General features: G+C 45.3%; 1 protein-coding gene across 1 annotated transcript in view; it reads left to right on the forward strand.

The window, feature by feature from the left end:
• Window positions 1–713: 713 nt before the first annotated feature.
• ATP6V1G3 (ATPase H+ transporting V1 subunit G3) overlaps window positions 714–24,805 on the forward strand; it is a 32,149-nt gene continuing 8,057 nt past the window's right edge. Inside the window, exons 1-2 of the mRNA XM_083506894.1 lie at window positions 714–802; window positions 12,445–12,561. Coding sequence (XP_083363020.1) covers window positions 12,480–12,561 — 82 coding nt within the window. The 5' untranslated portion in view covers window positions 714–802; window positions 12,445–12,479. The remainder of the gene's footprint in view (window positions 803–12,444; window positions 12,562–24,805) is intronic.

Genomic DNA, 24,805 nt, shown 5'->3' on the forward strand with positions numbered 1-24,805 from the left:
CCATGGAGGGCTCAGAAGATGACGTCTGGAGCCTGGTGGTGGGACACTGAGGAGCAGTCAGCAGAAATGATGAGATGGGAGCTGATAGAAGCAGGAGACGTCAGCAATGAAGGAGGGCCTTCTGGGACAGGATTAGAAGCTGAAAGTTGCAGAGTGTGTGCAAGCAAGCCAAAGAATGGCCTACAGGTCCATGATGCAGTTCCACTGCTGAAACTAAGCAGGTTGGGTCCTGAAGAAGAAGAAGAGGAGGAGGAGGAGGAGGAGGAGGAGGAATTTGTATTTGATATCCCGCCTTTCACTCCCCTTCGGGAGTCTCAAAGCGGCTAACATTCTCCTTTCCCTTCCTCCCCCACAACAAACACTCTGTGAGGTGAGTGGGGCTGAGAGACTTCAAAGAAGTGTGACTGGCCCAAGGTCACCCAGCAGCAGCATGTGGAGGAGCAGAGACGCGAACCCAGTTCCCCAGATTACGAGTCTATCGCTCTTAACCACTACACCACACTGGCTCTCACTGTAATCTCTCTGAAAGGGATTGAACCTGAGATCCATATATAAGGCACCCTGAGCTCTGACTTTCCCCAAACTGTTGCCTTCCAGGTGTTGTTGAACTATAATTCCTATCATGTCTTACGCTGGCTGGCTGACTGGCTGGAACTGATAGAAGTTGGGATCCAAAACATCTAGAGGACACCAGGTTGAAGAAGCCTAGTGGAATCAAATCAGTGACAGACCAGCCACCCTCATATCTGCGTCAGAGACAAAGGAGCATGAATGATGTGCACCTCTGCTGATTCAAGCAGCCGTGAGTAGCCACAAATTTCTTTTTCCCCGATTATCAAAGAAAGGAGAGGAAAGAGAAAGGGGACATTTCAAGCATGCTGATTCAAACAAATAACAAAGATTAGCTCCTTTGATTTCAATCGTAGTAGTGACACTCTATCTTTTGGCACAATCACGAGGCATTAGCTCTTTGTGGCTTCTGCCCATGGTGTGTTTTGTTATCTGCTTTTTGAGCACATTTAAAATAGTAACTCCAGGAGGAGTGGGGTGGTGGTGGGGAAGAGATAAAAGAAGCGGATGAACAGGTAGCTCCGTTTAAGCAGTTCACAAAGATGAGCGCTGCACAGACAAAATTCTGTTCCTGTTGAAATCAATGGGAGCTTGGCTCCCGACTTCAAAAGATGCACAATTTTGCTCGGATTCTTTTTTGTGTGCGCCCTTTTTTTGGTTTTGTTTTAAAGCAACAAAATCTTTATTTATCCCACAATACTTGTGGACGACGGCGCTGTTCGCTATTTTTATGTTTCTCATTTTATGCCTGAGGATGTTTTAGAAAGAGAACAGGGGAGAGGTGGAAGAGAGGCTTTGAAGTCATTGTTCCAGGGCTCAGCAGGGAGCTCAGAATACTATCAGCAACCCCAACCGCCAGCAACACACGCTCACAAACTGACGGCATAACGGACAAATCGGGGGTCTCTTCCCTGATGTGAAACTGCCTCTAAGGAGTGAATAAAGAACATTTCACTGGGGGGGGGACAAGTCAGAACAAATGCATCCAAAGTTATATATTAAAGCCACAGCTTTAAATTTTGTTTGGTGGTGATGAGGGATGTCTTCCAGTGAACCGTTTGCAGTGTCGTGCATACAATCAAGTCTATACTCAACTTGAAATAATTTAACAAGAATTTTATACTGGTGGGGGGAGCAAAATGCCACGTTTATTGAATTCAGCTCTGAGGAGCAGGAACACAGCACAAGCAGTCTTGATTAAAAAATACAAATGCTTTGTGTATCCATGTCTAGTCTTGCCCCTTTCTAAAATTTATTTATTGGGGTGTTTTTATTTTTGTAAATCTACCAATGATTAAAATAAAATCAGGATTAAGGAGTTTTCAGAAGAAGAGGAGGAGGAGGAGGAGGAGGAGGAGAAGGAGGAGGAGGAGTAGTTTGGATTTGATATCCTGCTTTATCACTACCCGAAGGAGTCTCAAAGCGGCTAACATTCTCCTTTTCCCTTCCTCCCCCACAACAAACACTCTGTGAGGTGAGTGGGGCTGAGAGACTTCAGAGAAGTGTGACTAGCCGAAGGTCACCCAGCAGCTGCATGTGGAGGAGCGGGGACACGAACCCGGTTCACCAGATTATGTCTACCGCTCTTAACCACCACACTACACGGTGGAGGGCATGTGTGCTGTGTCCCATTGGTGTAGTTGTGGCACCACTCACCTTTCTTCTGCTCTATGGTGGGGATGACAAAAAAATGGAAGGGTCAGGGAGGGTGAGTTGGGGGGAGTGAGAAATTTCCCTATTTTCATCTGAAGAATGTTGGAGGGGATGCTGGCTCTATGGCACATTCTCACACTTTTGCCCAAAAAGTTTGGCCAGCTCTGCCATACAGCAATTCCGTAATGCAGTCAGTTTTATCCCTCAAATTACAGCTGAGTGTCAAGGACTGAGACTGAAAGCTGTTTGCCTAAGGCCCCCTTGTGTGTCCACAATGGAGGTGAAATCTGAACCTGTGTCTTCCCAATTCATTATTCAGCGGACCGCACTATACCATTTCCCATTAATGCACTATGAAGGTCACATCTGGACTCTGGTTTTTTAGAAGTTGCATTTACAAATTGATTCACAGATGCTTTTAACTTCACTTGGTTATCATATTGCTTGAGTGCCTAGCAGCACTTGACTGCTCATGGTTGAATGTGTGGGATTACTCCATTGAAAAGCATTGTGACAGGGAGGATGTGAAGCGTCAGACCCGTCTCGTGGTGCTTGACCTGCAACAGCTTGTTTACATGTGCGAAGTTGCCACTGGAACCTGCAGTCAAGTGGTGAACCAGTCCTCAGGCATGGTAGCTACATTTAGACATATGTGCTTACATTGTGGTTACATTGAGGATCCAAGATGGCTGCCGAATGCTTGAAGCAGGGTTTTGAGCTCTAAGGCCAACTCTAAGGCAGGTTTCTGCTCTCTAACCTTAGTGTTAAGTTGTGGGTGAACATATCAGATGACACAGCGATTATTCAAACAGCTCTTGTTTATTCACAGGCCAGAACAGAACTGAACTGAAGGGTTCAGCCAGCCTGCTTATATATATGCTCCAGTACAACGTAACTGTAACAACTTTCTGTAACTATCCAATCACTGAATGTCACTTTCGATCCCTTATTTGCATATGTGGACCTGAACTATCTACAGTATCCCCCTGCTGGCCCAGGGTGAGAACTTCAGTACATAACACTTAGCATTTGTTTTTATCCTCTCTCCCAATTTATTTCTTAACTCCTTTTAGTGCTTCACTTTGTTGTTTTAACTCATTGTTTTATTGTTCTAACTCCCCTAAACTGTGAGGCTGCATGAAGCTGGGCTGGGCTGAGCATTTTGCTAGGCAGTGCCAAACGCAAGGTCGAGCCAAAGTTTACAAGATACTAGTTATAAATTTAGACATATGCTGTCCTTCAGTCCTTCTACGACTATGTACAGGCCCGTCCCTCTCATTAGGCAGAATCAGGCACCCATTTCAAGCAGCAGATGTTGGGGAATATTGGGAAGCAATCGGAGACATTCCTCTTCAAGTCCAGAGGCATTTCCCGAGTTGGAGAACAGCTGTATACGCCACGTGGCGGGCCCTGCACTCACTAAGCTAGTCTTCGCTATCACATATGGTGGAGGATGCTGTCCCGTCGGCAGTGCTGAAGTCAGATTCAATAGCTGCTCCAGTTGACAGCTATTGCAGCTATCTGTACCAGGGTTGGCTCAAGACATTTTGCTGCCTGAGGCAAAGGACGAGATGGTAACTTTCCCCAAGGCACACACAGAAGCCAAGTGGATTGCCAGTTGAATCTTACTCTGATAACGGTGAAAGGAAAGTCTCTCCCACTGCACTTGAGGGCAGCCAACTAGCATAGGGGGTACAGGGCAGGCCAATGTGGCACTCGCAGCTCTGTCCTCTCCCTGTCCCTCAGCACCTGCCACCTGAGGCAGCTGCCTTACTCTGCCTCATTGTAGGGCCGGCCCTGTTCTGTACATTGAATCCTGTCATTTACCTCGACAGGATTCAATGTACAGAACAGGGCCGGCCCTACAATGAGGCAGAGTAAGGCAGCTGGGCTGGTCCTGAAAGAAAACTATTCTAGGCTGCAGGATTCTCCCAAGTAATTCCAAGAGCTGGAGTGTGTAGCTTCAAGCAATTGTTAAAAGGAGTTTAGCATTGCATATGTAAAAGAGAGTCTTTCTTGAATAGGAAAAACATAGAGAGCACAAGCAAAAATTACACTTCTGAAAATTGGGACTGTTTGGCAAATGCATCGCTTCTTGGGATATAATAGGGCACCATTTTCCTCCACACCCTGTGATAATCCCAATCAGCCTTGTTTCCGTTCTGCTGCAGTTTGTCTTCTGCCAAACACTATGCTAGTCGTCTTGCTGTTGACTGTGGCAGCACTACAGAGTTTACATAATTACATTGTAAGCGTGTTATTCCACGCCATTTATTTCAATGCAAGGGAGATGCAGTGCAAACAGGGGGAGAATTTAATCAAGGAAGTATCATTTGCAGACTGAAAGCAACAACAACAGTGAATATCACTTATATTTGCCAGATTGACTTCTCTTCTGGACGTGGGATGAATAGGCTAACATCGGCAGTTTCTGCTTCCATTTCTGTTTTTATTGGAATTCTCCAACAACCCTAATTACTTCAGAAAACCTGAGATTGGCGAGTTATCCTGTTAGCTCATTCTAAAATATTATTTAAGGCAGGTTTACAACCACCTGCATTAGGAGTCAAGACTTGGAAGAGGGAAGAATATCATCATCAAAGTTAAAGAGTAAGGTTCCCTTCAGGGCAAATGCATGTAATTGAAAGATCTTCCATTTGAAGACTTGCCATGGAGAAGAGTCAATGGGGTTTCGTTTAATTTTGCAGAAATTTCAAGTGCTACCATTGTGCAGTCTTTTTTTTATGAGGAATTACTTTGTCATAAGCACAAAGCTTCCTTTAAATATAGATGTAATCTTTTGAGCTTTTCAAAGCAACCCATTTCCCTTTGTGAGACTTCCATTATCACCTGTCATGCCCTGTATGAGAAAAGATTTAATATCCATGATTGCTGCTACCTTTGACTGCTAAGGCAGAGCAATGCAAATACTAATGATGTTCCAAAATGGTTATGCAGCACAGACAAAAGATTCGTGGGTGACACATATGTGGATAGTGTCATTAAGCCAGTTAGTCACTAGGTGGCACTGGACTCAAGAGGAGTGGGTGGAGTCTGGGTAGAATCAGGATGTTCCTGCTACAGTTCTCTTCTTGTCAGTTTTTCCTATCAGATTGCAGCATTATTATTATTATTATTATTATTATTATTATTATTATTATTATTTTGAAAGGATGCACAAAAGGGTCATATACACATTTCTCCTAAGATATGAGTACCAGCTGCAGTTTCTGAACCATCTTAAAAGGCAGTCCCATATATGATGAATTGCATTAATTACTGAGCACCATGAAACGGACCCCCCCCCCCCCAATTTCACCACCTGTGAATTTTGGGTGCAACTGTGGATCCAGTTTTAATATTCCTTAAAATTAATTTAATAAGAAAGCAATGCAATTGATCGTTACTCCTTCCAGTTCTCCTTTCCTTAGCCCAATGTTTCCTTCATTCGCTAATAAGAACTAAAAAAAATAGTTTCATCCACTACGAAAGCAAGCAAAAATAGTTTCCTAACCAATGTTCAAAAATTCTCTTTTCTGAGTTCCTCCCGAACTGTTAAAAAATGTCAATCCTCTCCCTGGAGAATATTTGGCAAATTCCATCACCCACAAATGATGCATTCTGAGGAAAAAATTTAATTAGCCCTACATTTTAGTGGGGCTAAATTGGAGGCCGAGCAATCCAAACTCCCTTTATGCCAGGCTGGGTGGGTGTCTGTCTGCCCAGCCCTGCCAGCCTCCCACTGGCTTCTGCCCACAGAATGATGCCAGCATTACTCCGCTGGTGAGGAGGTTTCTCTTCTGCCCACTGAACATACAGGTAAGCAGAAGTGTTGCCCAAATGATTATCCAGGGTGAGCCTCCACCTACTCATCACTTTAGTGTTGTGGGTTAAGCCACAGAGCCTAGGGCTTGCCGATCAGAAGGTCGGCGGTTTGAATCCCCGCGACGGGGTGAGCTCCCGTTGCTCTGTCCCAGCTGCTGCCAACCTAGCAGTTCAAAAGTATACCAGTGCAAGTAGATGAATAGGTACCGCACCTGAGGCATTTTTGTTGGGGATTGTAGGGAAAGACCTGCCCAAAAAGTTGAAAAACATCTTCATGTATGCGACAACGGCCGCGAGAGTTCTGGTAGCACCAGCATGGAAGACTGAAGAAACCCCAACTAAAGAATCACGGCAAGAAAAATTGATGGACTATGCAGAACTGGCAAAACTGACATATATGCTACGGGACAAGGATAACTGACTTTAAGGGTGAATGTGAACCCTTTACAAAGTATCTGAAGACGCAACAAAGCAAACTGTGTGGGTTTTGTGTGGGAGGGGAGAGGGAGGAAAAATGGGGGGGGGGACAAGGATGATATGTTTTTGGATAATATGTCTTGTTATAATTTTGAATTAAAAGAAAAAAGAAAAAAAGATAAATAGGTACCGCTGCAGCAGGAAGGTAAACAGCATTTCCGTGTGCTGCTCTGGTTCGCCAGAAGCGGCTTAGTCATGCTAGCCACATGACCCGGAAGCTGTACGCCGGCTCCCTCAGCCAATAAAGCGAGATGAGCGCCGCAACCCCAGAGTCATCCACGACTGGACCTAATAGTCAGGGGTCCCTTTACCTTTACCTCTGCCCACAGGGAAATGATATTTATTTCCCTTTCCTCCGCCTGTGCTGTCCCCCCCCCCCTTGAACTATCCTTCCTCACGGCTTCAGTAGCTTCAACCTCCCATCCCCACTCCCCAAGTTTATGATGTTCTGGAGTCTGCCCTAATGTTCAGCTGTTTGTTTGGTTTCTCTTTTTGCAATACTTATTACAGGTCATTTTGCAATAACATCTACACCCAGAGAGACAAACAAACACACACACACTTTCTTGGAAGCTCTGCAGTTTTTGCCAAGCACAGCCTTTCTGTCTGTTGAAACTTTTTTTATTATTATACTGTAACTATCAACTTTTATATTAAATGGCAGTAAGGTCCCACAAGGCCAACGATATGCTGGTTGTTTGTTAAAGTCACCATCTGGTGGGCGAACCCTGCTGCAAGTGAATTTCATTTAGTAAGAATAAAAAGGCCACACTGAAATTTCAATTTCGTTGCACAAACTGCTGTTCTCCCTATGCTGGGAGCTGCAAAATCAGATCCAGCCTTATCATGTCTCTCACATTTGGGATGCTGTCGGTCCCACCTCAACAATCTTACAACTATTGTATGCCCCTCACAGATCTAGAGTCTACCCAAAAGAGCAGAGCAATTTTTACCCCTGATTTCAGCATATCAAGCTATGGAAGTACCTTAACTAGGCTGATATCACTGTGACGCAGAAACAGAGAGAGAGAGATGTAGTTATATCTGCTTTGTGTGTACATAAAGCACTGGAAGGCAGAGACACAAACGCCAAGGTCAGCCAATCCAGTGCCCTTCAGATATTGTTAGACTCCACCTCCCATCAGCTTGCATGGCCTACGACCAAGGATGAGGGGCGCTGTAGTCCCACAAAATCTGGAGGGCATCATGTCTCTTAGCTCTGCACTGAACTGTTATTGTGCTTGTGTGAAGGAAGAAGAGGAGGAGTTTGGATTTAATATCCTGCTTTATCACTACCCGAAGGAGTCTCAAAGCGGCTAACAATCTCCTTTCCCTTCCTCCCCCACAACAAACACTCTGTGAGGTGAGTGGGGCTGAGAGACTTCAGAGAAGTGTGACTAGCCCAGGGTCACCCAGCAGCTGCATGTGGAGGAGCAGGGATGCAAACCCGGTTCACCAGATTACGACTGGATCCTCCTGAGAGTTTCAGCTGTCCTTATACAGTGGACGCTCGGGTTGCGAATGTGATCCATGTGGGATGGATGCACGTTCACAACCTGCAGCGTTCACAACCCGCAGCAGCGCGTCTGCACATGTACGGGTTGCAATTTAGCGTTTCTGCGCATGCGCGACCGCCGAAATCTGGAAGTAACCCATTCCAGTACTTCTGGGTTTCGGCGGGCCGTAACCCAAAAAAAGGCAACCTGAAGTGTCTGTAACCCGAGGTATGACTGTACTGGTTTTGTCAAGGAAAGCACGGCAATGTAAAATATACCCATATCTCTGCTACCAACTAGGGAGAACTGTCCATGCTTGTAGATTTAGGATGGTAATGGGGGAAGCACTTGCGGTCTAATTAGGTTAGAAATGACCCTTCTGCAAATGACCCCAGAAATCCTCAAAGGTATCAGACTCAAATGGAAATTCAAAATGAAAGCAATTAGCAAAGTCTGTTTCTGGCAATAATTGGAATTTACAGGTCGCTCGTAAGACAGAGGCATCTATTCCCTCTTTCAATGCCCACCCCTGCCCTGCCCACACACCTGAGGAAGATGTCAAGGAAATAAACAACTATCTGACTTTTAGAAGACACCTGAAGGCAGCCGCGTTTAGGGAAGTTTTTTATGTTTGATGTTTTATCGTGTTTTTAATATTCTGTTGGGAGCTGCCCAGAGTAGTTGGGGAAATCCAGCCAGATGGGCAGGTATAAATATTATATTATTATTATTATTATTATTATTATTATTATTATTATTATTATTATTATATTACTACTACTACTACTACAGTGGTACCTTGGGTTAAGTACTTAATTCGTTCCAGAGGTCCATTCTTAACCTGAAACTGTTCTTAACCTGAAGCACCACTTTAGCTAATGGGGCCTCCCGCTGCCGCTGCACCGCCGGAGCACAATTTCTGTTCTGATCCTAAAGCAAAGTTCTTAACCCAAGGTACTATTTCTGGGTTAACGGAGTCTGTAACCTGAAGCGTATGTAACCCGAGGTACCACTGTACTACTATTATGGGTACTGATGCTGGACCTGCTAAGCATACAGTATAATCCATGCCCATTAGCATCCTTGTTGCTATATTTTGAACCAATTAAAGCTTTCAGACGATCTTCAGATGAAGCTTCACACACAGCACCTTCCAATAATCGAGTTTAGAAGTCACCTTTACGTGAATAATTCCATGGAGCTCAGGGTGGCGTAGAGTCACAACAACCCCGTGTAGCTTATGTAAAAGAGGGAAGTAGGGAAGATTCCTACAGTGACAAAGCTCATACTTCATCTCCAGCTCTGATCGAATCCTGAGCTAGAGGCAAATGCAAGCCGTTCTAAAGGTCCCGTTTCCTAGGAGGTGGGCTTTCACCCACCGACGTTCTTTGCCAAGCACCCAAGAAAATGATTTTGTCGCACCACTCTAAGGGTATGATAAGGAAATGTCTTCCACATTCCAGAGAAGGAAGTCTGGAAACCCGAAACCCTGTTTTGCAACAACAAACCAGTGCAACTGTGTTCAGATCTGCAAGTGCATTCATATTTGAAACACACAGGGACTGGGGCATTTTCCAAGGCATGCTATCAAATCCCAAGCCTTGCACCTCCTGGCAATGTCCTTATGATAGCCTATCCTGCTCTTCAGTTCATTGCCCTAAGTCTTCCAGGCCTCTTGCCATGGTGGTGGCATTCACAGCTCACAGGGACTCCAAAGTCAAGTTCCTATCAACAGTGATGTTCCCGCTGTTGTGGGATTGGCAAGGAATGCAGGCCTCCCCTCTGCAACCTTCCTGCGACCGTGGCGGCATTGTAGGACACTGTTGTACTGCCAGGCTTCCTTAGGACTGACCTGAAGGGGAGAGGGTGGAGTAGCGTGTTGCTCCCTTGTGGTCGCCGCAATCTACGGTCTCTATGTTTCCCTTCCACCACCCAGATGCTGTGAGAGAACAGACTATAAAGCCCTCAGTGGCGCTCGGCCCCATGCTAAGAAACACAAAAGAATTTTTGTTCCAAGAATCAAACAGGATGTGGTTAGAAGTTAAAGTGAGAAAAAGCCTCTGCGAATAGGAGGAGAAACAGGACGCAGTAGGAGTCCGGTGGTGCAGAAAAGCAGCCTTAGTCGATGTGAAACTTCGAGACTTTTGCATTTCTGAGGTTCATACCTTTATCTGTTTGAAGAAGTTCTCTTGGTTAAAACAATAGCGATGGTTGGCCTCGTTTTGATAGCATTAAAAACACACAAACACACACACACATGCAGGTGTTTGCACAACCTTTTTCCTTTGGCTTTGATAACTTGCACTCAAAACAAAAAGAAAGCACATACAAATGCCCTCCCCCCCAGCTAGACTCTTTGGCATCCTGCTGTTTTGACCCTTTCATCGTTGTATGAAGTCTGAAGCATTGCATCTGTATTTGGAACAAAGGCCGCCTCCACTAACGACTGCCAATTTATGAACTTGCTAATGCAGCACACCTGCAAATTACTTAAGACCCAATAAGGCTGTGGTGGTTTCAGAGTGGAAGGCTCACTTCCATTTAGCCTGCCTCTCCCTGGACTTGACATCTGAGGTGCATAAGCCCTGGTAAAGTATCTGCCACTTTTCAGACATGCCGGATGGGAATTAGTTAAAGAGCTCTTGGTGCTTCACTTGTGTGTGGTCAGGAAATGGCTGTGGGGCATAATAAGAGGAAACCTGCCCTTGTGATCTGGAGTTCTGGTTACATGGGAATTCCTTGAGGGGGTCAGGCTGAACCCCTGGGTGGTACTGGTCAGCAATTGACTGGGAAAATATGCAAAGTGGTTGTTCTCCCGTTTTAGGCTTTCATTTTCTCTTTTACATTTTCATCCCCAAGGGAGGTAACTGGGAGGGCCGCATTCTGCTGTATAAACCATTTTCTCCAGCTGGCCTGCACTTCCCCTTTTTCTATCATAAAATGCGGTCATTTTTTATTTAAAGAAATGTGACAGTAAGTCCTCCAAAAATAGAGGCTTCTGTGTGCTCTCTCGCGTCTGTGAGAGTCACAGGATCCAGACCACTGAGGGAGGCTCCGGCCTTGCTTGACAGCTTTGCCGTGGTGTTCTTGGTCTCTTGGCAAAAGGTCTCGTTGCTGAGGAGCATGTGTTCTCACCTAGAGGCGCCACATGCATGGCTCACCCATGAGGTGATGTTAAGTGTCCGACTTGTCCTTCTTCTCTTAGTGTTTTATAATGATGTAATTCACGGGTAAGGGACATGGGTGGTGCTGTGGGTTAAACCACAGAGCCTAGGACCTGCTGATCAGAAGGTCAGTTGTTTGAATCCCCGCGACGGGGTGGGCTCCCGTTGCTCGGTCCCAGCTCCTGTCAACCTAGCAGTTCGAAAGCACGTCAAACTGCAAGTAGATAAATAGGTACCACTCCGGCGGGAAGGTAAACAGCATTTCTGTGCGCTGCTCCGGTTCGCCAGAAGCAGCTTAGTCATGCTGGCCACATTACCCGGAAGCTATACGCCGGGTTCTTCGGCCAATAAAGCAAGATGAGCGCTGCAACCCCAGAGTCGGACACAACTGGACCTAATGGTCAGGGGTTCCTTTACCTTTACCTAATTCACGGGTGAAGAACCTCAGGTATTGAGTCCAGGCCTTGCTCTTTGCCCCCCCCCCGGCTCCCCAAGCCAATTCACACCCCCTTGTCCCGAGTATATATATTTTCATTTATTTGTTGTCTCTGAACCTCGGGGGGGGGATGTGACTTCGGATAGCCTGAAATATGTGACGGGCAATTATGCCACCACAGGGCATATTTTGTAACCCCCACATCCCAGGAATCACTTTGTAGGTGTTGGCATTTCACATCTTTTACATAAATCCTACTTTAGGCAGGGTTTCGGTCAGCCTTCCTCAGTGGGGTGCTCTTCAGATGTTTTGCACTACAAGTCCCATCATCTGCCCCTGCCAGCACAACATCTGGATGGCACAAAGTCTAGATAGTAGCAGTGCTTGGCATGTTGCCACTGGTTCTGGCACAGAAAGATAGATTCAACACATGCAGCAAATATAGGATAACGCTGATGGGCGTTGAATTTGTTTAAAATCTAAGGGTGCTTCTAGACAATCAGTGTTTCCTGAGCATTCATCCTGATACGTTTGTGCAGAGCTTATGTCTGGAAGTGTCCTGGGATCTGCTGGTACTCTAATTACTTTTACTCTTAAAAAAAAGAAGGTCCACAAATATTATGGACAAACACAGGCACCAGATTTTCAAAACATTTCCGTGATCCTGTATAAACCAGAGGAAAAGAGAACTGGTCTGTGTGCCTCCCTTACAGCCACCTCCCAGAGCATGAATCTCGCTTCAGCAGGCTTGGGCAGGGCAAAGTGAATCCTCTTAATGTTGACACAACAAGACAAAGCATAAAGCCCCCTTCCTCTTTCCCAGTCACCGCACAGCACCTCTGAAATCGAGGAGCCAGAATGACGAGCCAGTCTCAGGGAATCCAACAGCTTTTGCAGGCTGAAAAACGTGCCAAGGACAAGCTTGAGGAAGCCAAAAAAAGTAAGTGGTGCAGCCCCTGGGCTGACTGCATTTCTCTGATGAATGTCAATGGAAAAAGCACAGGAATTTTTATTTAATGTATTTTTTTTAGCTTTAAATAATTCATTTACACATAAAGAGGCATAGACAGAAAGGCATAACAAATCTATCTGTTTAACATAAATTATACCAAGTGAGTAACTAAATTTGTAGTATTGTTATAAGTGAAGTTATCTCCTCGTCATATTATTCCTGCAGATTACTTCCAACACATATTTGATATCATTCTGATCATTTGTTTTCTCATTCCAGTAGCAAATAAACTTATACCAACAGTCCACAGATTTTTATTTCTAGTCCTCAAATGATGAGTTATTTTTGTCCAACTAATGGCCACTAATATTTGCACTGTAACTAACATATTTCCCATGTTTATTTTTATATTGGATCAATATTAACCCAAAATTAACCCGTGTGGGTTTTAATTTGTTGGAAGCCGCCCAGAGTGACTGGGGTAACCCAGTCACATGGGTGGCATATAAATGTTGTTGTTGTTGTTGTTGTTGTTGTTGTTGTTCCAATCCACCCAAGAACAAAACTGTGGGCTTTTCCAATTGCCCTCAGTTGCATTGATCACATTAATACAGAATTGTTTTGCTACTTTACATTCCCACCCAAATGTGGTTAAAATCTTGACATCTTGCTTCTTTCTCCAGATTCCCTGTATTACAGTAGCTAGTACATTTTCCTTCACTTATGAGGAGTATGAAGTCATAAATATAAAATCATATGCCTTTTTGTTTTGCAGCAACTTCTGTAGAATAAGCATAGGAATTCTGGCACTAGTTCATCTTTACTCAATGTTTTAACTACCTCTTCCATTTTGCTCTTAAACTCTTTCTCCTTACTGTCTTGGGATGTATCTGAAGCTGGGCTTTCAACCAATGAAATTGGCTTCAAGTCCATGCTTTCAGTGTTTTTTGTGTGAGGTGTGGCTTTTTTAACCCATTCAGAGCTATGCTCTTGCTCCCTTCATTCACTTCCATTAAGTACTACTGTAGTTGACTGTAACTCACTTGCAGCCTTGGCTGGACTCCCAAGTCCCATCTTCCTCAACCAGAATGGTCAGCGATGTTGGGGGCTGTAGTCCAACAACACGGGGCTGGGTGTCTGCATTGGACCAAAGGCAAACTCTTCTGGAAGCACTGCGGACGCCATCTTGGTAGTCAAGAAAACCCCACAATTAATTGGTAGCTGTTATAGCAACGAGCTCATGTATATTTGTATTCACTTGCTTTGATAATTGGCTTGCTTTGGTGTTGAGCTCTGAGTCCAGAAAGGGGAACTATCTGTAAGATTTGGGTATTTGCCACCTATGCCCTCACCTGGTCTGGCAGAGAGATGGGGAATCCAGGCCAAAGTGGCGTATGCTGCTTTGTGTATAAAGAATGTGTGAATGTTTGCTTGGGTGCAGATAAGTCGTCATCTTGCTGCTGCATCCATCCTACGTCAGTAAAGCCTGGGAGACCTGACAGGCTGATTTGCTATAAGTCTACACCTTTCCTTTATAAGGCACTAGAACTGATCACTCTGGTGTTTTGGACCTCCTTCTTTGGTATCCCTGCACCCAACCACTCTCACAAGCCCTCCTCTGGACCTGCAGTTCAGAACAGTGTCGCACAGGTTGGCCATCTCCACTGCAGTTGGTACGGTTGACTCAGTTGGATTAACCAGATTAGCTGCAGACCAGTCACCCGAACGGGCGAGATGGTTTCAGAACTGCTTATATAGCCCCAGAGGTTTTATGTTGCATTGTGGCCTGCGGAGTGTGTACAATCCAGAATTGCTTCCTCTTTGCATGCTGGGCTTTTAATTAGTAACCTGCAGACCGATGGCACCCACCTCCATAAACCCTTCCTTCAGAAAGCACCAGTTCCCAGGTAATCTGTTCCAGCCAGTTGCAGTCCGCCCTTGTCGGTGCTGGATTCAGTTGTCAAGCAAAACATTGAGCTTGCCCTTTCTGAACAGAGACGGGCCTGACATGTTAAACTGGAAAACATGACCTTCGTTTTCTTGCAAAGAGATTGTTGTGTGTTGAGTTTTTACATGCTTCACCGATTGCTGCTTTTCTGTTTCTGGAAGGAGGCAAGAAAAGGTATTTCTGAAGCCTCTTTTAAAGGCTTATGATCTTGCTGTTCAGCTAAGCACAGTAGATTGGAGGAAAGTTGGGATATGAACACCATGCTAAATATGTAATACTAACAGGCCAGGGTGGCCAAGTCATAGTAATAATAACAACTTATTATTTGTACCCTGCCCATCTGACTGGGTTGTCCCAGCCACTCTGCGCAGCTTCCAAGATATATAAAAACATAATAAAACATTAAACCTTAAAAAGCTCCCCCATACAGAGCTGCGGTCAGATGCCCTCTCAAGGTTATGTAGTTACTCATCTCCTTGACATCCTTCCCTTATCTAATTTGGGTTGCACTGTGAGTAAGCCAACAGACCTTGTGCACAGGCCAGGGGGACATCCCTGCTGGCCTGTCATTGTGTAGTCAGCTCCCAGATGGCTCATACCTTCCATCAAACCAAAGCACTAGGATATTCCAGTGAACTGAGCAGGCTAAGCCTTTCCCCGCTGGTTCTGTTGTTCAGTAGCACCGCCTCCTCCCTACCCACTAGTGCTGTTATCTTCTCTAACTGGGTCAGTCTTCATGCACCTAGTGGTGTGTGCTTCTGCCCCATGGAGGATGAAAAGGAGAAGTGATCAACGTGTGGAGGCAGAGGTACTTGGTGATCATTGGGGCCAGCAGGAAGGAGAAAGGCTTAGAGGCTTCAGCCAGCATCCATGTTGCTGGCATAGCTATCAAGGCAAGCTTGAAGGTGAGTTTAGATCACATCTGGAGAACACACCCGGAGATATCTTTTGATTTTATGTCCACAGATCCGAAGAGGGGATTTGTTGAGCCAAATGAAGCTTTTCCTCAAATTTTATGCACAAACTGACAACGCTGCAGCCCCCAGATTGCATCCACATTAGATATATGTTATGAAACCCTCTTCTGCTTGTGGGTCTTCCTTGCTAGATTGAGCATTCAGAGATCCTGCTGTTTTAGTTCTTCTCCATCTTCCCCAGAGCTTTCTCCTAGTAATGCGGTAAAGCAATACATTGTGATCTGCACTCCCAGATAATGTGTGCAAACGCAGTGTACACATGAAGCTTCCACGCTTCCGCATAGCTTTGTCCCAAACTATTGCAGTAATATTCAGAAACCTCCACCATAGCGATAGGACTGGTCATATAGGCCCTTCCCATCCAATCAATGCTTAGCAGGAAGAGAGGACAACGATCAGCCCAAAGGAAGCCACCCTATTGCCAGCAGCATAGGATTAAGTGAGGCAACTCCTGTGCAACGTTGCTAAGGGATTTTTCTCACCCATTCAACACGTTAGCAGAAACTATGATTGGGTGGGAAAGGCAAGCTTGCATTGTCCCACATACATGGGTGCTTAATTCACACACACGCTTCCAACTAATGGAGTAGCAGTCCCTTCGCACAATGTGGGTTTATGTGATGGGGGACTGCTATACCTCATTATTGGGTTTCTACCCTGACACCAGGGGATGCGGGTGGCACTGTGGATTAAACCACAGAGCCTAGGGCTTGGTGATCAGAAGGTCAGCGGTTCAAATCCCCGCAACGGGGTGAGCTCCCGTTGTTTGGTCCCTGCTCCTGCCAACCTAGCAGTTCAAAAGCACGAAGTGCAAGTAGATTAATAGGTACCGCTCCGGCGGGAAGGTAAAAGGCGTTTCTGTGCGCTGCTCTGGTTCGCCAGAAGCAGCTTAGTCATGCTGGCCACGTGACCCGGAAGCTATACGCCAGCTCCCTCAGCCAATAAAGCAAGATAAGTGCCGCAACCCTAGAGTCGGCCACAACTGGACCTAATGGTCAGGGGTCCCTTTACCTTTTATCCTGACACTAGTGATGGGAGTACATGTGTGAACTTATTCCTGCAGGGCAAAATATTCTACCCTCTGTGTGCACCTAGATAAGGAAAAGGGGGGAGGAACCCTGGAAGAAAACTATTCTGTTGTTAGAAATGTATTGATTACATGGTTATTATTTTTTGCATGATTGTAATATATAGAGCAATCATCATCCGGCATTCAGCCTACTCACTTTCACCTATTGCCATATTAAAGCTCAGAAGGCACTGAACCTAAATTCATATCTCTGCCACCACCTCTTGTGTGATGAGATCTACACATCTGGTATGAATCAAACGTCTGCTATATCCCGACCCTTGATGTCAGCTGTGTCCTTGAGTGACCAAACAACAGGCCCTTGTTTGTGCCGCTTAGTGCGTAAAAGAAAAGGTTAATGTGATCCAAACCTTTCATTAATTTTCGCTTTGCCTTGTGTAAAACAGCAGGTTTAGATCTAGGTCCTGTCATGAGACGCAATCAGGTGTAACACAGCCCAAGCCAGAGAGAGACAGTGGTTGAATCCATCCACAACGCTGCAGTGCCGCTGCCAATTTACTCACAGTGTCCAAATTCAGTGAAATAAGAAACAGCAGGTCGCTGGTGTGACTGGACCAATGGCCGTGTGGGAAACCTTAGAGCCTGCCATGCTAGCATGACATCCAGAACTTCGTAATATACACACCGTGCGTCAAGCACACCTTTTTTGATTTTGCAGGGTTAAAAACGGAAGCAATGTCATGAGACTACAGCTGAGAGAGCCCAGCGCTGCTTCAGTAGTTTATTAGACAATGTCGAAATGACTTATTTCTCTTAATATTTTTGAAGTGTTTTAAGAGGTCACATACTGAGGCCCCATAGAAATGGTCAAAAGACTTAAGGGCTAGATTAGATGTGATGTTATAGCACATAAAGCACTTGTCTCTTTCGCCAAACCACGAATCTTTGCATCGTGTGCAAAAGGCATTTCCCATAATCAGTGGTGTAGCGTGGGGAAAGGGGTGCTGTGGCCCTGGGGCAGATGCTGAGGGGGCGTAACCCAGGGCCCCCATGATGGATTCCCTCACCGAGGCCAAGTGATGGCCGCCTTCCAAAGATGTGAGTTGCTCCTGGGCCAGGCCTTTGGGGCTGTGGCAGCGCCTTCTTCTCCTCACAGAGAAAGGATGCCCACCAAGCAGAGCCAGGACTCATCCTAAGCCTTCTGTGGCTCCAGCACTGCTGGGATGCCACTAGGCCAGCTAAGGAGCGGCAGCTGCTGCTCTCACTGGGAGCTCACCAAGCTGAGTGGGCAAATGAGGCGACCAGCAGGTGACCTCCATGAGGAGCAACCACCACAGGGGCACAGCGAATGCCCCCAAGGAGGTTAGGGGATGCAATCCTTGCCTTGCCCCGGGTGCTGCCAACGTATGCTATGCCACTGCCCATAATAGTGCCTCTTCTATTGAAATGCACTCTGAAAATTTGTCTCCTATATTAAGTCTGAGGAGTGTTTCCACTGATTGTATGAATGATGAATAGCTTTATGTCATGATAATGTTCACATCCACCGACTTCTGTTCCCATTCCTTGGTGTGACTCGGGTTATCTTACTTCCTTCTCTGAAACCATAAGCTTTTAAATCTCAAGTGAAAGGATAGCATATTCTCTCCAATTCTACAGCTTGCCATGGCCCCACAGCAGCCAGTTTGTGTTATGCCGCATTACCACGTAGCAAAACGTCTATGTCCAATAAGAACACACCACCTTCATATCGAGGTTTGATAGAGAGCATGAGCCTGAATCAAAATATTTGATTTCAGGCATCATGAAGCATTTGCAGTGAGTCAGCCCAACTTCCAGGCCAGTGGCTGCTGGAGGCTTCGGTGCAGTTGCTGAACACATAGAAGCTCAGTCATATTCAATGAATGTTAACCCTGGGAAAACATGCACTTCGGGCTCTTTGCAGAGGGGGGGGGGATAACTCTTTAAAATAGTTTGTGCCCATCTGTACATAATCCGAGAGATCACCCTAACATATAGAGTCTGGCAACTGCAATTAAATATCATGGGGTAGGCAGAAGAATGCGCACCCCAGAAGTTGAAACGATATTCAATAAATCCACATGGTTCCTCGCCAGATTGTTTCTGCACTGGCGAAGCTTTGTATAATCACACTTGATCTCTCTTTGAATCCTGCAATAAGCAGAGTCAGCAAGACAAATGCCCGTAAATCGACTCAAGGCCTCAAAAGGTTTTCCTTTCGTTTGGTGTTCCCCGCAGCTTAAATCCACTCACGGAGAGGCAGGTACTGACATGGGACTGCGCTGCCCACCGAGCGGATAATTTACCGCTGGATCAGTCAGTTCCATCCAGAGTCGTCTCAAGTCACAAAACCACGGACAAGACTAGTTTTTCCAAGCCTCATCTTCATTCCTGTGCCATGCCCAGAGGAGTTACATTGCTACGTGTCACTTCCGATACAGCTTCACATGTGCGCTGCAACCTCATGCGATCCAATGTGGCGTGGCAAGCCAGAGAAAAACAGGGTGGGGGTGAGCAATTGCCTCGAGTCTAAAAACTAAGCGTTCATCAAACATTGCTTTGTTAGGGTCTGAGTCTGATCTTTCTTACAGTGTTTCCACCCTCCTGATATTCGCCCAGAAACCCCCAGAGTTACACCAGTGGAACAGATACAGAAATGAAAGCCCGCCATTTCTCGTAAGATGCTTGTAGACAAGAAACAGCATTATGTGTGAGGTGATTTCAGTGAGCTGGGCTCGGTTAACAGGATGGCTTTCCTCTGGATACAGGGGAGAATTCCAATATTAGAGACAGGATGATTGAGTGCGGCTGGAAGGAGGAGAAGTTGTACTCCAGCTCTTCAATATTTCAGACTCTCCAACTGTCCCTGTTTTCCAGGGACAGTCCCAGGTTTACAGAACCCATCTTGGTTTCTGGTTTGATCCCAGAAAGTCCCACTTTTCCTTAGGATGTCCCTGCTTTCATTGGAGTAATGTTGGAGGATATGGAGATGTGTGACTCCTGAGCCAAGGAGGTAAGTAACTAACTATACAACCTTTAGAAGACATCTGAAGGCAACCCTGTATAGGGAAGTTTTATAATGTTTAATGTTTGATGATTATTTTTATTTTGGAAGCTGCCCAGAGTGGCTGGGACAACCCAGTCAGATGGGCGGGGTATAAATAGTATCATAATAGTATAGTATCATAATAGTATAGTATAGTATAGTATAGTATAGTATAGTAGTAGTAATAATAATAATAATAATAATTAATAATAGTAACAACAACAAAACAACAACAACAATAATAATAATAATAATAATAATTAATAAATTAAATAGAATAGGATGTCACTATATTCATCAGCTAAATGTTAAAGGGTATGCATATTTTCATCATTGGAAGGCTAAGAGCATGGGTAGGCAAACTGAGGCCCAGGGGCCGGATCCGGCCCAATAGCCTTCTAAATCCGGCCCACGGACAGTCATTATCAGGATTATCAGTGTGTTTTTACATGAGTAGAATGTGTCCTTTTATTTAAAATGCATCTCTGGGTTATTTGTGGGGCATAGGAATTTGTTCATTTCCCCCCCCAAAAAAATATAGTCCGGGCCCCCACAAGATCTGAGGGACAGTGGACCAGCCCCCTGCTGACAAAGTTTGCGGACATCTGGCTAAGAGGATGGAGTCTTTAAAATAGATAAAAAATTGGGCTTTGGGAGTCAAACCTCCCAATTAGAGAGAAACCTGCTAGAAGGCAATGTGAATGTGTTGTCGAAAATATATAAGATGCTATTAGAATGGGAAACAAAAAATGAACAAGTGAAATCTTCAATGATACATTGGGCAATGGGTAATGGTAATAATATTGAGATAAGTGCATGGGAGCAATTGTGGAATAATGATACAAAATAACTTTTTAATGCACATATATCTGCATGCATACATGCATACGTAAAAAGGAAGGTGATCCGTTTTGGCAGATGGGGCAGTATCCTGCTAACTTCCGTCTCAACTCAGCCAGCACCACCTGCCTCTCTTTTTATTTACATCCGGTCTAGAGATATGGCCCTGGCTGTCAGCTCCCTCGTCCTTAGTGTCTGTGTTGCCTTTGTAGAACTCAACCGAAAGTACCATATTTTTTGCTCTATAAGACTCACTTTTTCCCTCCTAAAAAGTAAGGGGAAATGTGTGTGCTTCTTATGGAGCGAATGCAGGCTGCACAGCTATCCCAGAAGCCAGAACAGCAAGAGGGATTGCTGCTTTCACTGCGCAGCAATCCCTCTTGCTGTTCTGGATTCTGAGATTCAGAATATTTTTTTTCTTGTTTTCCTCCTCCAAAAACTAAGTGCGTCTTGTGGTCTGGTGCATCTTATAGAGCGAAAAATACGGTAATATGGGGACAAAACCAGAATTAGCTGGCTCTGCCTACTGCTGGGCTGCAAACACATTTACAGTGGTACCTCGGGTTAAGTACTTAATTCGTTCCGGAGGTCTGTTCTTAACCTGAAACTGTTCTTAACCTGAAGCACCACTTTAGCTAGTGGGGCCTCCTGCTGCTGCCGCGCCGCCAAAATACGATTTATGTTCTCATCCTGAAGCAAAGTTCTTAACCCAAGGTACTATTTCTGGGTTAACGGAGTGTGAAACCTGAAGCGTATGTAACCTGAAGTGTATGTAACCTGAGGTACCACTGTACAGCATATTCAAAGCACATTCCTTCCTTCCAAAAATTCTGGGCACCGTGACGATTCCTTTGTCAAGCCCCAAACTCTGGTCACGTATTACCTTGAAACTGCAGCGGTAACAGTTTCACCCCCAGTAATCTGGTAGCAATCCTGTGGCAATATTTACATTCCGTTTTATCTATCGCAGGACTATTGTACTAGCAGGATTCACTTTGTACCCTCTAAGTATTTGAAGCAGCCAAGAAGGCTGCAGAGAATCAAAGGCTGTCTTGTAATCAATATATGCTGCCGAGAGATTGTGCTTTCCCATTTACGAGTTCCCCAAGATCACAGCATCCACAGCGAGCTGATCAGCGAACCAAAACGCCTAAGAGTGTGCTCTCATTAGGGGATTTGGGTCTGTGCTGCTCTTCTTGCACCTCTTTTGTGTTCCCATGTCATATTAGATGGTTTTTAAACATCAGTTGTACATAGAGTTGACATGGGCGGGAGGCAATTGTGCCAGCCTCCAAGCATTGATCCTAAATCTGCTGTTTATATAAACCATATGCGCGTATACTTTCTCCATTTGATCAGGAACTGATCTCTGCTAAAACAGCTTGGGATCGGGATATCTTAAGGAGCACCTGAGCCAAGTCCAGATTATCAATGGTGCACCTGGAGCAGTTACACCAGGGCCCTGCCTCCAGAGGGGGCAAGACTCTGAGCTTTCCTTTTAAAAAAGCAGCCGTAAGATAAGGAGCCTACTATTAAGAAAGTTAGGAAGCAAAATGTGCAGATAGATGAGCTAGCCTGGTTTCTTCCCCTTTCAGTGACGCGGGTGGCGCTGTGGGTTAAACCACAGAGCCTAGGACTTGCCGATCAGAAGGTCGGCGGTTCGATTCCCCACGACGGAGTGAGCTCCCGTTGCTCGGTCCCTGCTCCTGCCCACCTAGCAGTTCGAAAGCACGTCAAAGCGCAAGTAGATAAATAGGTACCGCTCCGTCAGGAAGGTAAACGGCGTTTCCATGCGCTGCTCTGGTTCGCCAGAAGCGGCTTAGTCATGCTGGCCACATGACCCGGAAGATGTACGCCGGCTCCCTCGGCCAATAAAGCGAGATGAGTGCCGCAACCCCAGAGTCGGTCATGACTGGACCTAATGGTCAGGGGTCCCTTTACCTTTACTATCATAGAATTGTAGAGTTGGAAGGGTCCCTGAGGGTCATGTAATCCAACCCCCTGCAATACTGCCCACAACTGTCCCTGGGTGGGTTCGAATAATAATTTAATAATAACAATTTATTATTTATACCCCACCCATCTGGCTGGGCTTCCCCAGCCACTCTGGGCGGCTTCCAACAAAATATTAAAATACAGTACAGTCATACCTCGGGTTGAATGTGCCTCAGGTTGAGTGCTTTTGGGTTGCGCTCCACTGCAACCCAGAAGTAACGGAGCGTGTTACTTCCAGGTTTCGCTGCTCCCACATGCACAGACTCTCAAAATGACGTCATGCGCATGCGCAGAAGCGGCAAAATGCAACCCGCGCATGCACAGATGCGCCGTCGCATCTTACGTTCCATTCAGGATGTGAATGGGGCTCCAGAACGGATCCCATTCGCATCCCAAAGTACCACTGTAATGCATCAAACATTAAAAGCTTTCCTAAAGAGGGCTGCCTTCAGATGTCTTCTAAAAGTCTGGTAGTTGTTGTTCTCTTTGACATCTGGTGGGAGGGCATTCCACAGGGTGGGTGCCACCACCGAGAAGACCCTCTGCCTGGTTCCCTGTAACTTGGCTTCTCACAGTGAGGGAACCGCCAGAAGGCCCTCAGTGCTGGACCTCAGTGTCTGGGCTGAACGATGGGGGTGGAGACGCTCCTTCAGGTATACTGGACCGAGGCCGTTTAGGGCTTTAAAGTTCAGCACCAACACTTTGAATTGTGCTCGGAAACATACTCGAATCACCAACCTTCTGGTTAATGAAGTCAGAGCTATGCTTGAAGAGTGAATTGTTTCAGCACATGGAGATAGGAATCCGTTTGTCCTAAAGAGCTGCTCTTTTCTCCCTTCCCTTTAATGTAATTTCTTATTTCCCAGTCCATGGAATCTCTGCGGTTTGCCTAGGCCCAGTAACAGTGGTCAGTCAGGTCAGCGGAAACAATGTTCATTTGCAATTAATATAGTATAGCCTTGTTTATCTGAGGTATCTCTCCCTACCTGCTACCCCGCCCCACAAACAAAGTAATTAATACATGGGGAGAAAGTTTGGAAGTTTGGGAGCAGGAAGTGATTTGTAGTGCTCTGTGTGAACGAAGTAGAGTCTTAGATGAAGTATAATGTGAACAGGCGTTGCATGTTGAGGTTTGTGCTGGACTTCTGTGCAAAGCGACAATGGTGACATGGATGAGGAAAATAGATGGGTGATTTTAAAACTCTGAGGTTTTATGATTGGTTACTGATCTTTGTAAACCACTTGTGTTTTTGCTGGAATCTCTGAAACACCAGAGGCCCATAGTATTCCTTGTAGTCTGCAAAAATTATACCATTATTATTATTTAGTCTTTAAGATGCCACAAGACTTAATCTGGCCTTGCCCAAGCAAGCCTTTATATCCAAGCCTGATCACTGATATTGTCTGGAGGAGTGTAGACAGTTGTCCCGTGTATTAAAACCCTAGCTAGCCTCAATCACTCTCAGGCATTTCTTGATGACATTTTTATGCCCACGGGTCTATGCCACTGTTTAAAATCTTCAGGAGTAGCCAGTCATTTTGATGGTTATTTTGTTCTATTTTTAATGGTTTACTTTTCATGTTTTATTGTTGTATGCTGCCCTGGTATTTTATGAGATGGTGGAATAGGAATTCTTTTATAATTAGCTGTTTGCAGTGTTCCCAATAGCATATACGGAGCTTATGGGCAGCACAAGGGGAGACAGGAAGCAAGGTCCACATGGCTGACTCCTCTGTGAGAGACCAGTTCCATTGGTCTTTCCATCCAAGCTTGTACTTAAAGGAGCTTTGTGATTTTAAGAATAGGTGCCTTGAGTTTGAATCTTTTCCTCATGCTCTCCTCATCCTCCTTTTGTGTGAGAGACTTTTTGATAGCTATACCGACTTTTGTTATCTCTTCGGTTTCCATAACATGGAAAATTTTACTACTAGTGAGGTGATAAAAAGTCACATAGCACTTTCAGGATGAGTCAGTACTGCAGACCCGATCCCCCATCACCACCACCACCCCAGTAAGTTTTGCTTTCTATTTCTTCTTTTTGCTCTTTCTGTGGTGCTATTGTTGTTTCTTCCTTTGCATTTGACGGGCATTTTGTTGTTGTTGCAGTTCTGCATGTGTACATGTGTACATATACAATGTACATGTGTACATGTGTACATTGACTGCACAACTGAAACAACAACAAAATGCCCATCAAATGCAAAGGAAGAAACAAAAATAGCACCAAGAAAATGAAGGCCCTCCTTTCCCCTGACAGGATAGCCACGTCTCCTACTTTCCAGAGGAATGAAATGCAATATGCAAGGCATAGGAGCCAACTCCTAGGAGCCAAAGTCCCTTTGCCCGCCCACCCCCTAAAATATTTGAGGGGACC

Source organism: Podarcis liolepis (genome assembly GCF_965112155.1).
Source record: "Podarcis liolepis genome assembly, chromosome: 6".
In the NCBI taxonomy this organism is placed as follows: domain Eukaryota; kingdom Metazoa; phylum Chordata; class Lepidosauria; order Squamata; family Lacertidae; genus Podarcis; species Podarcis liolepis.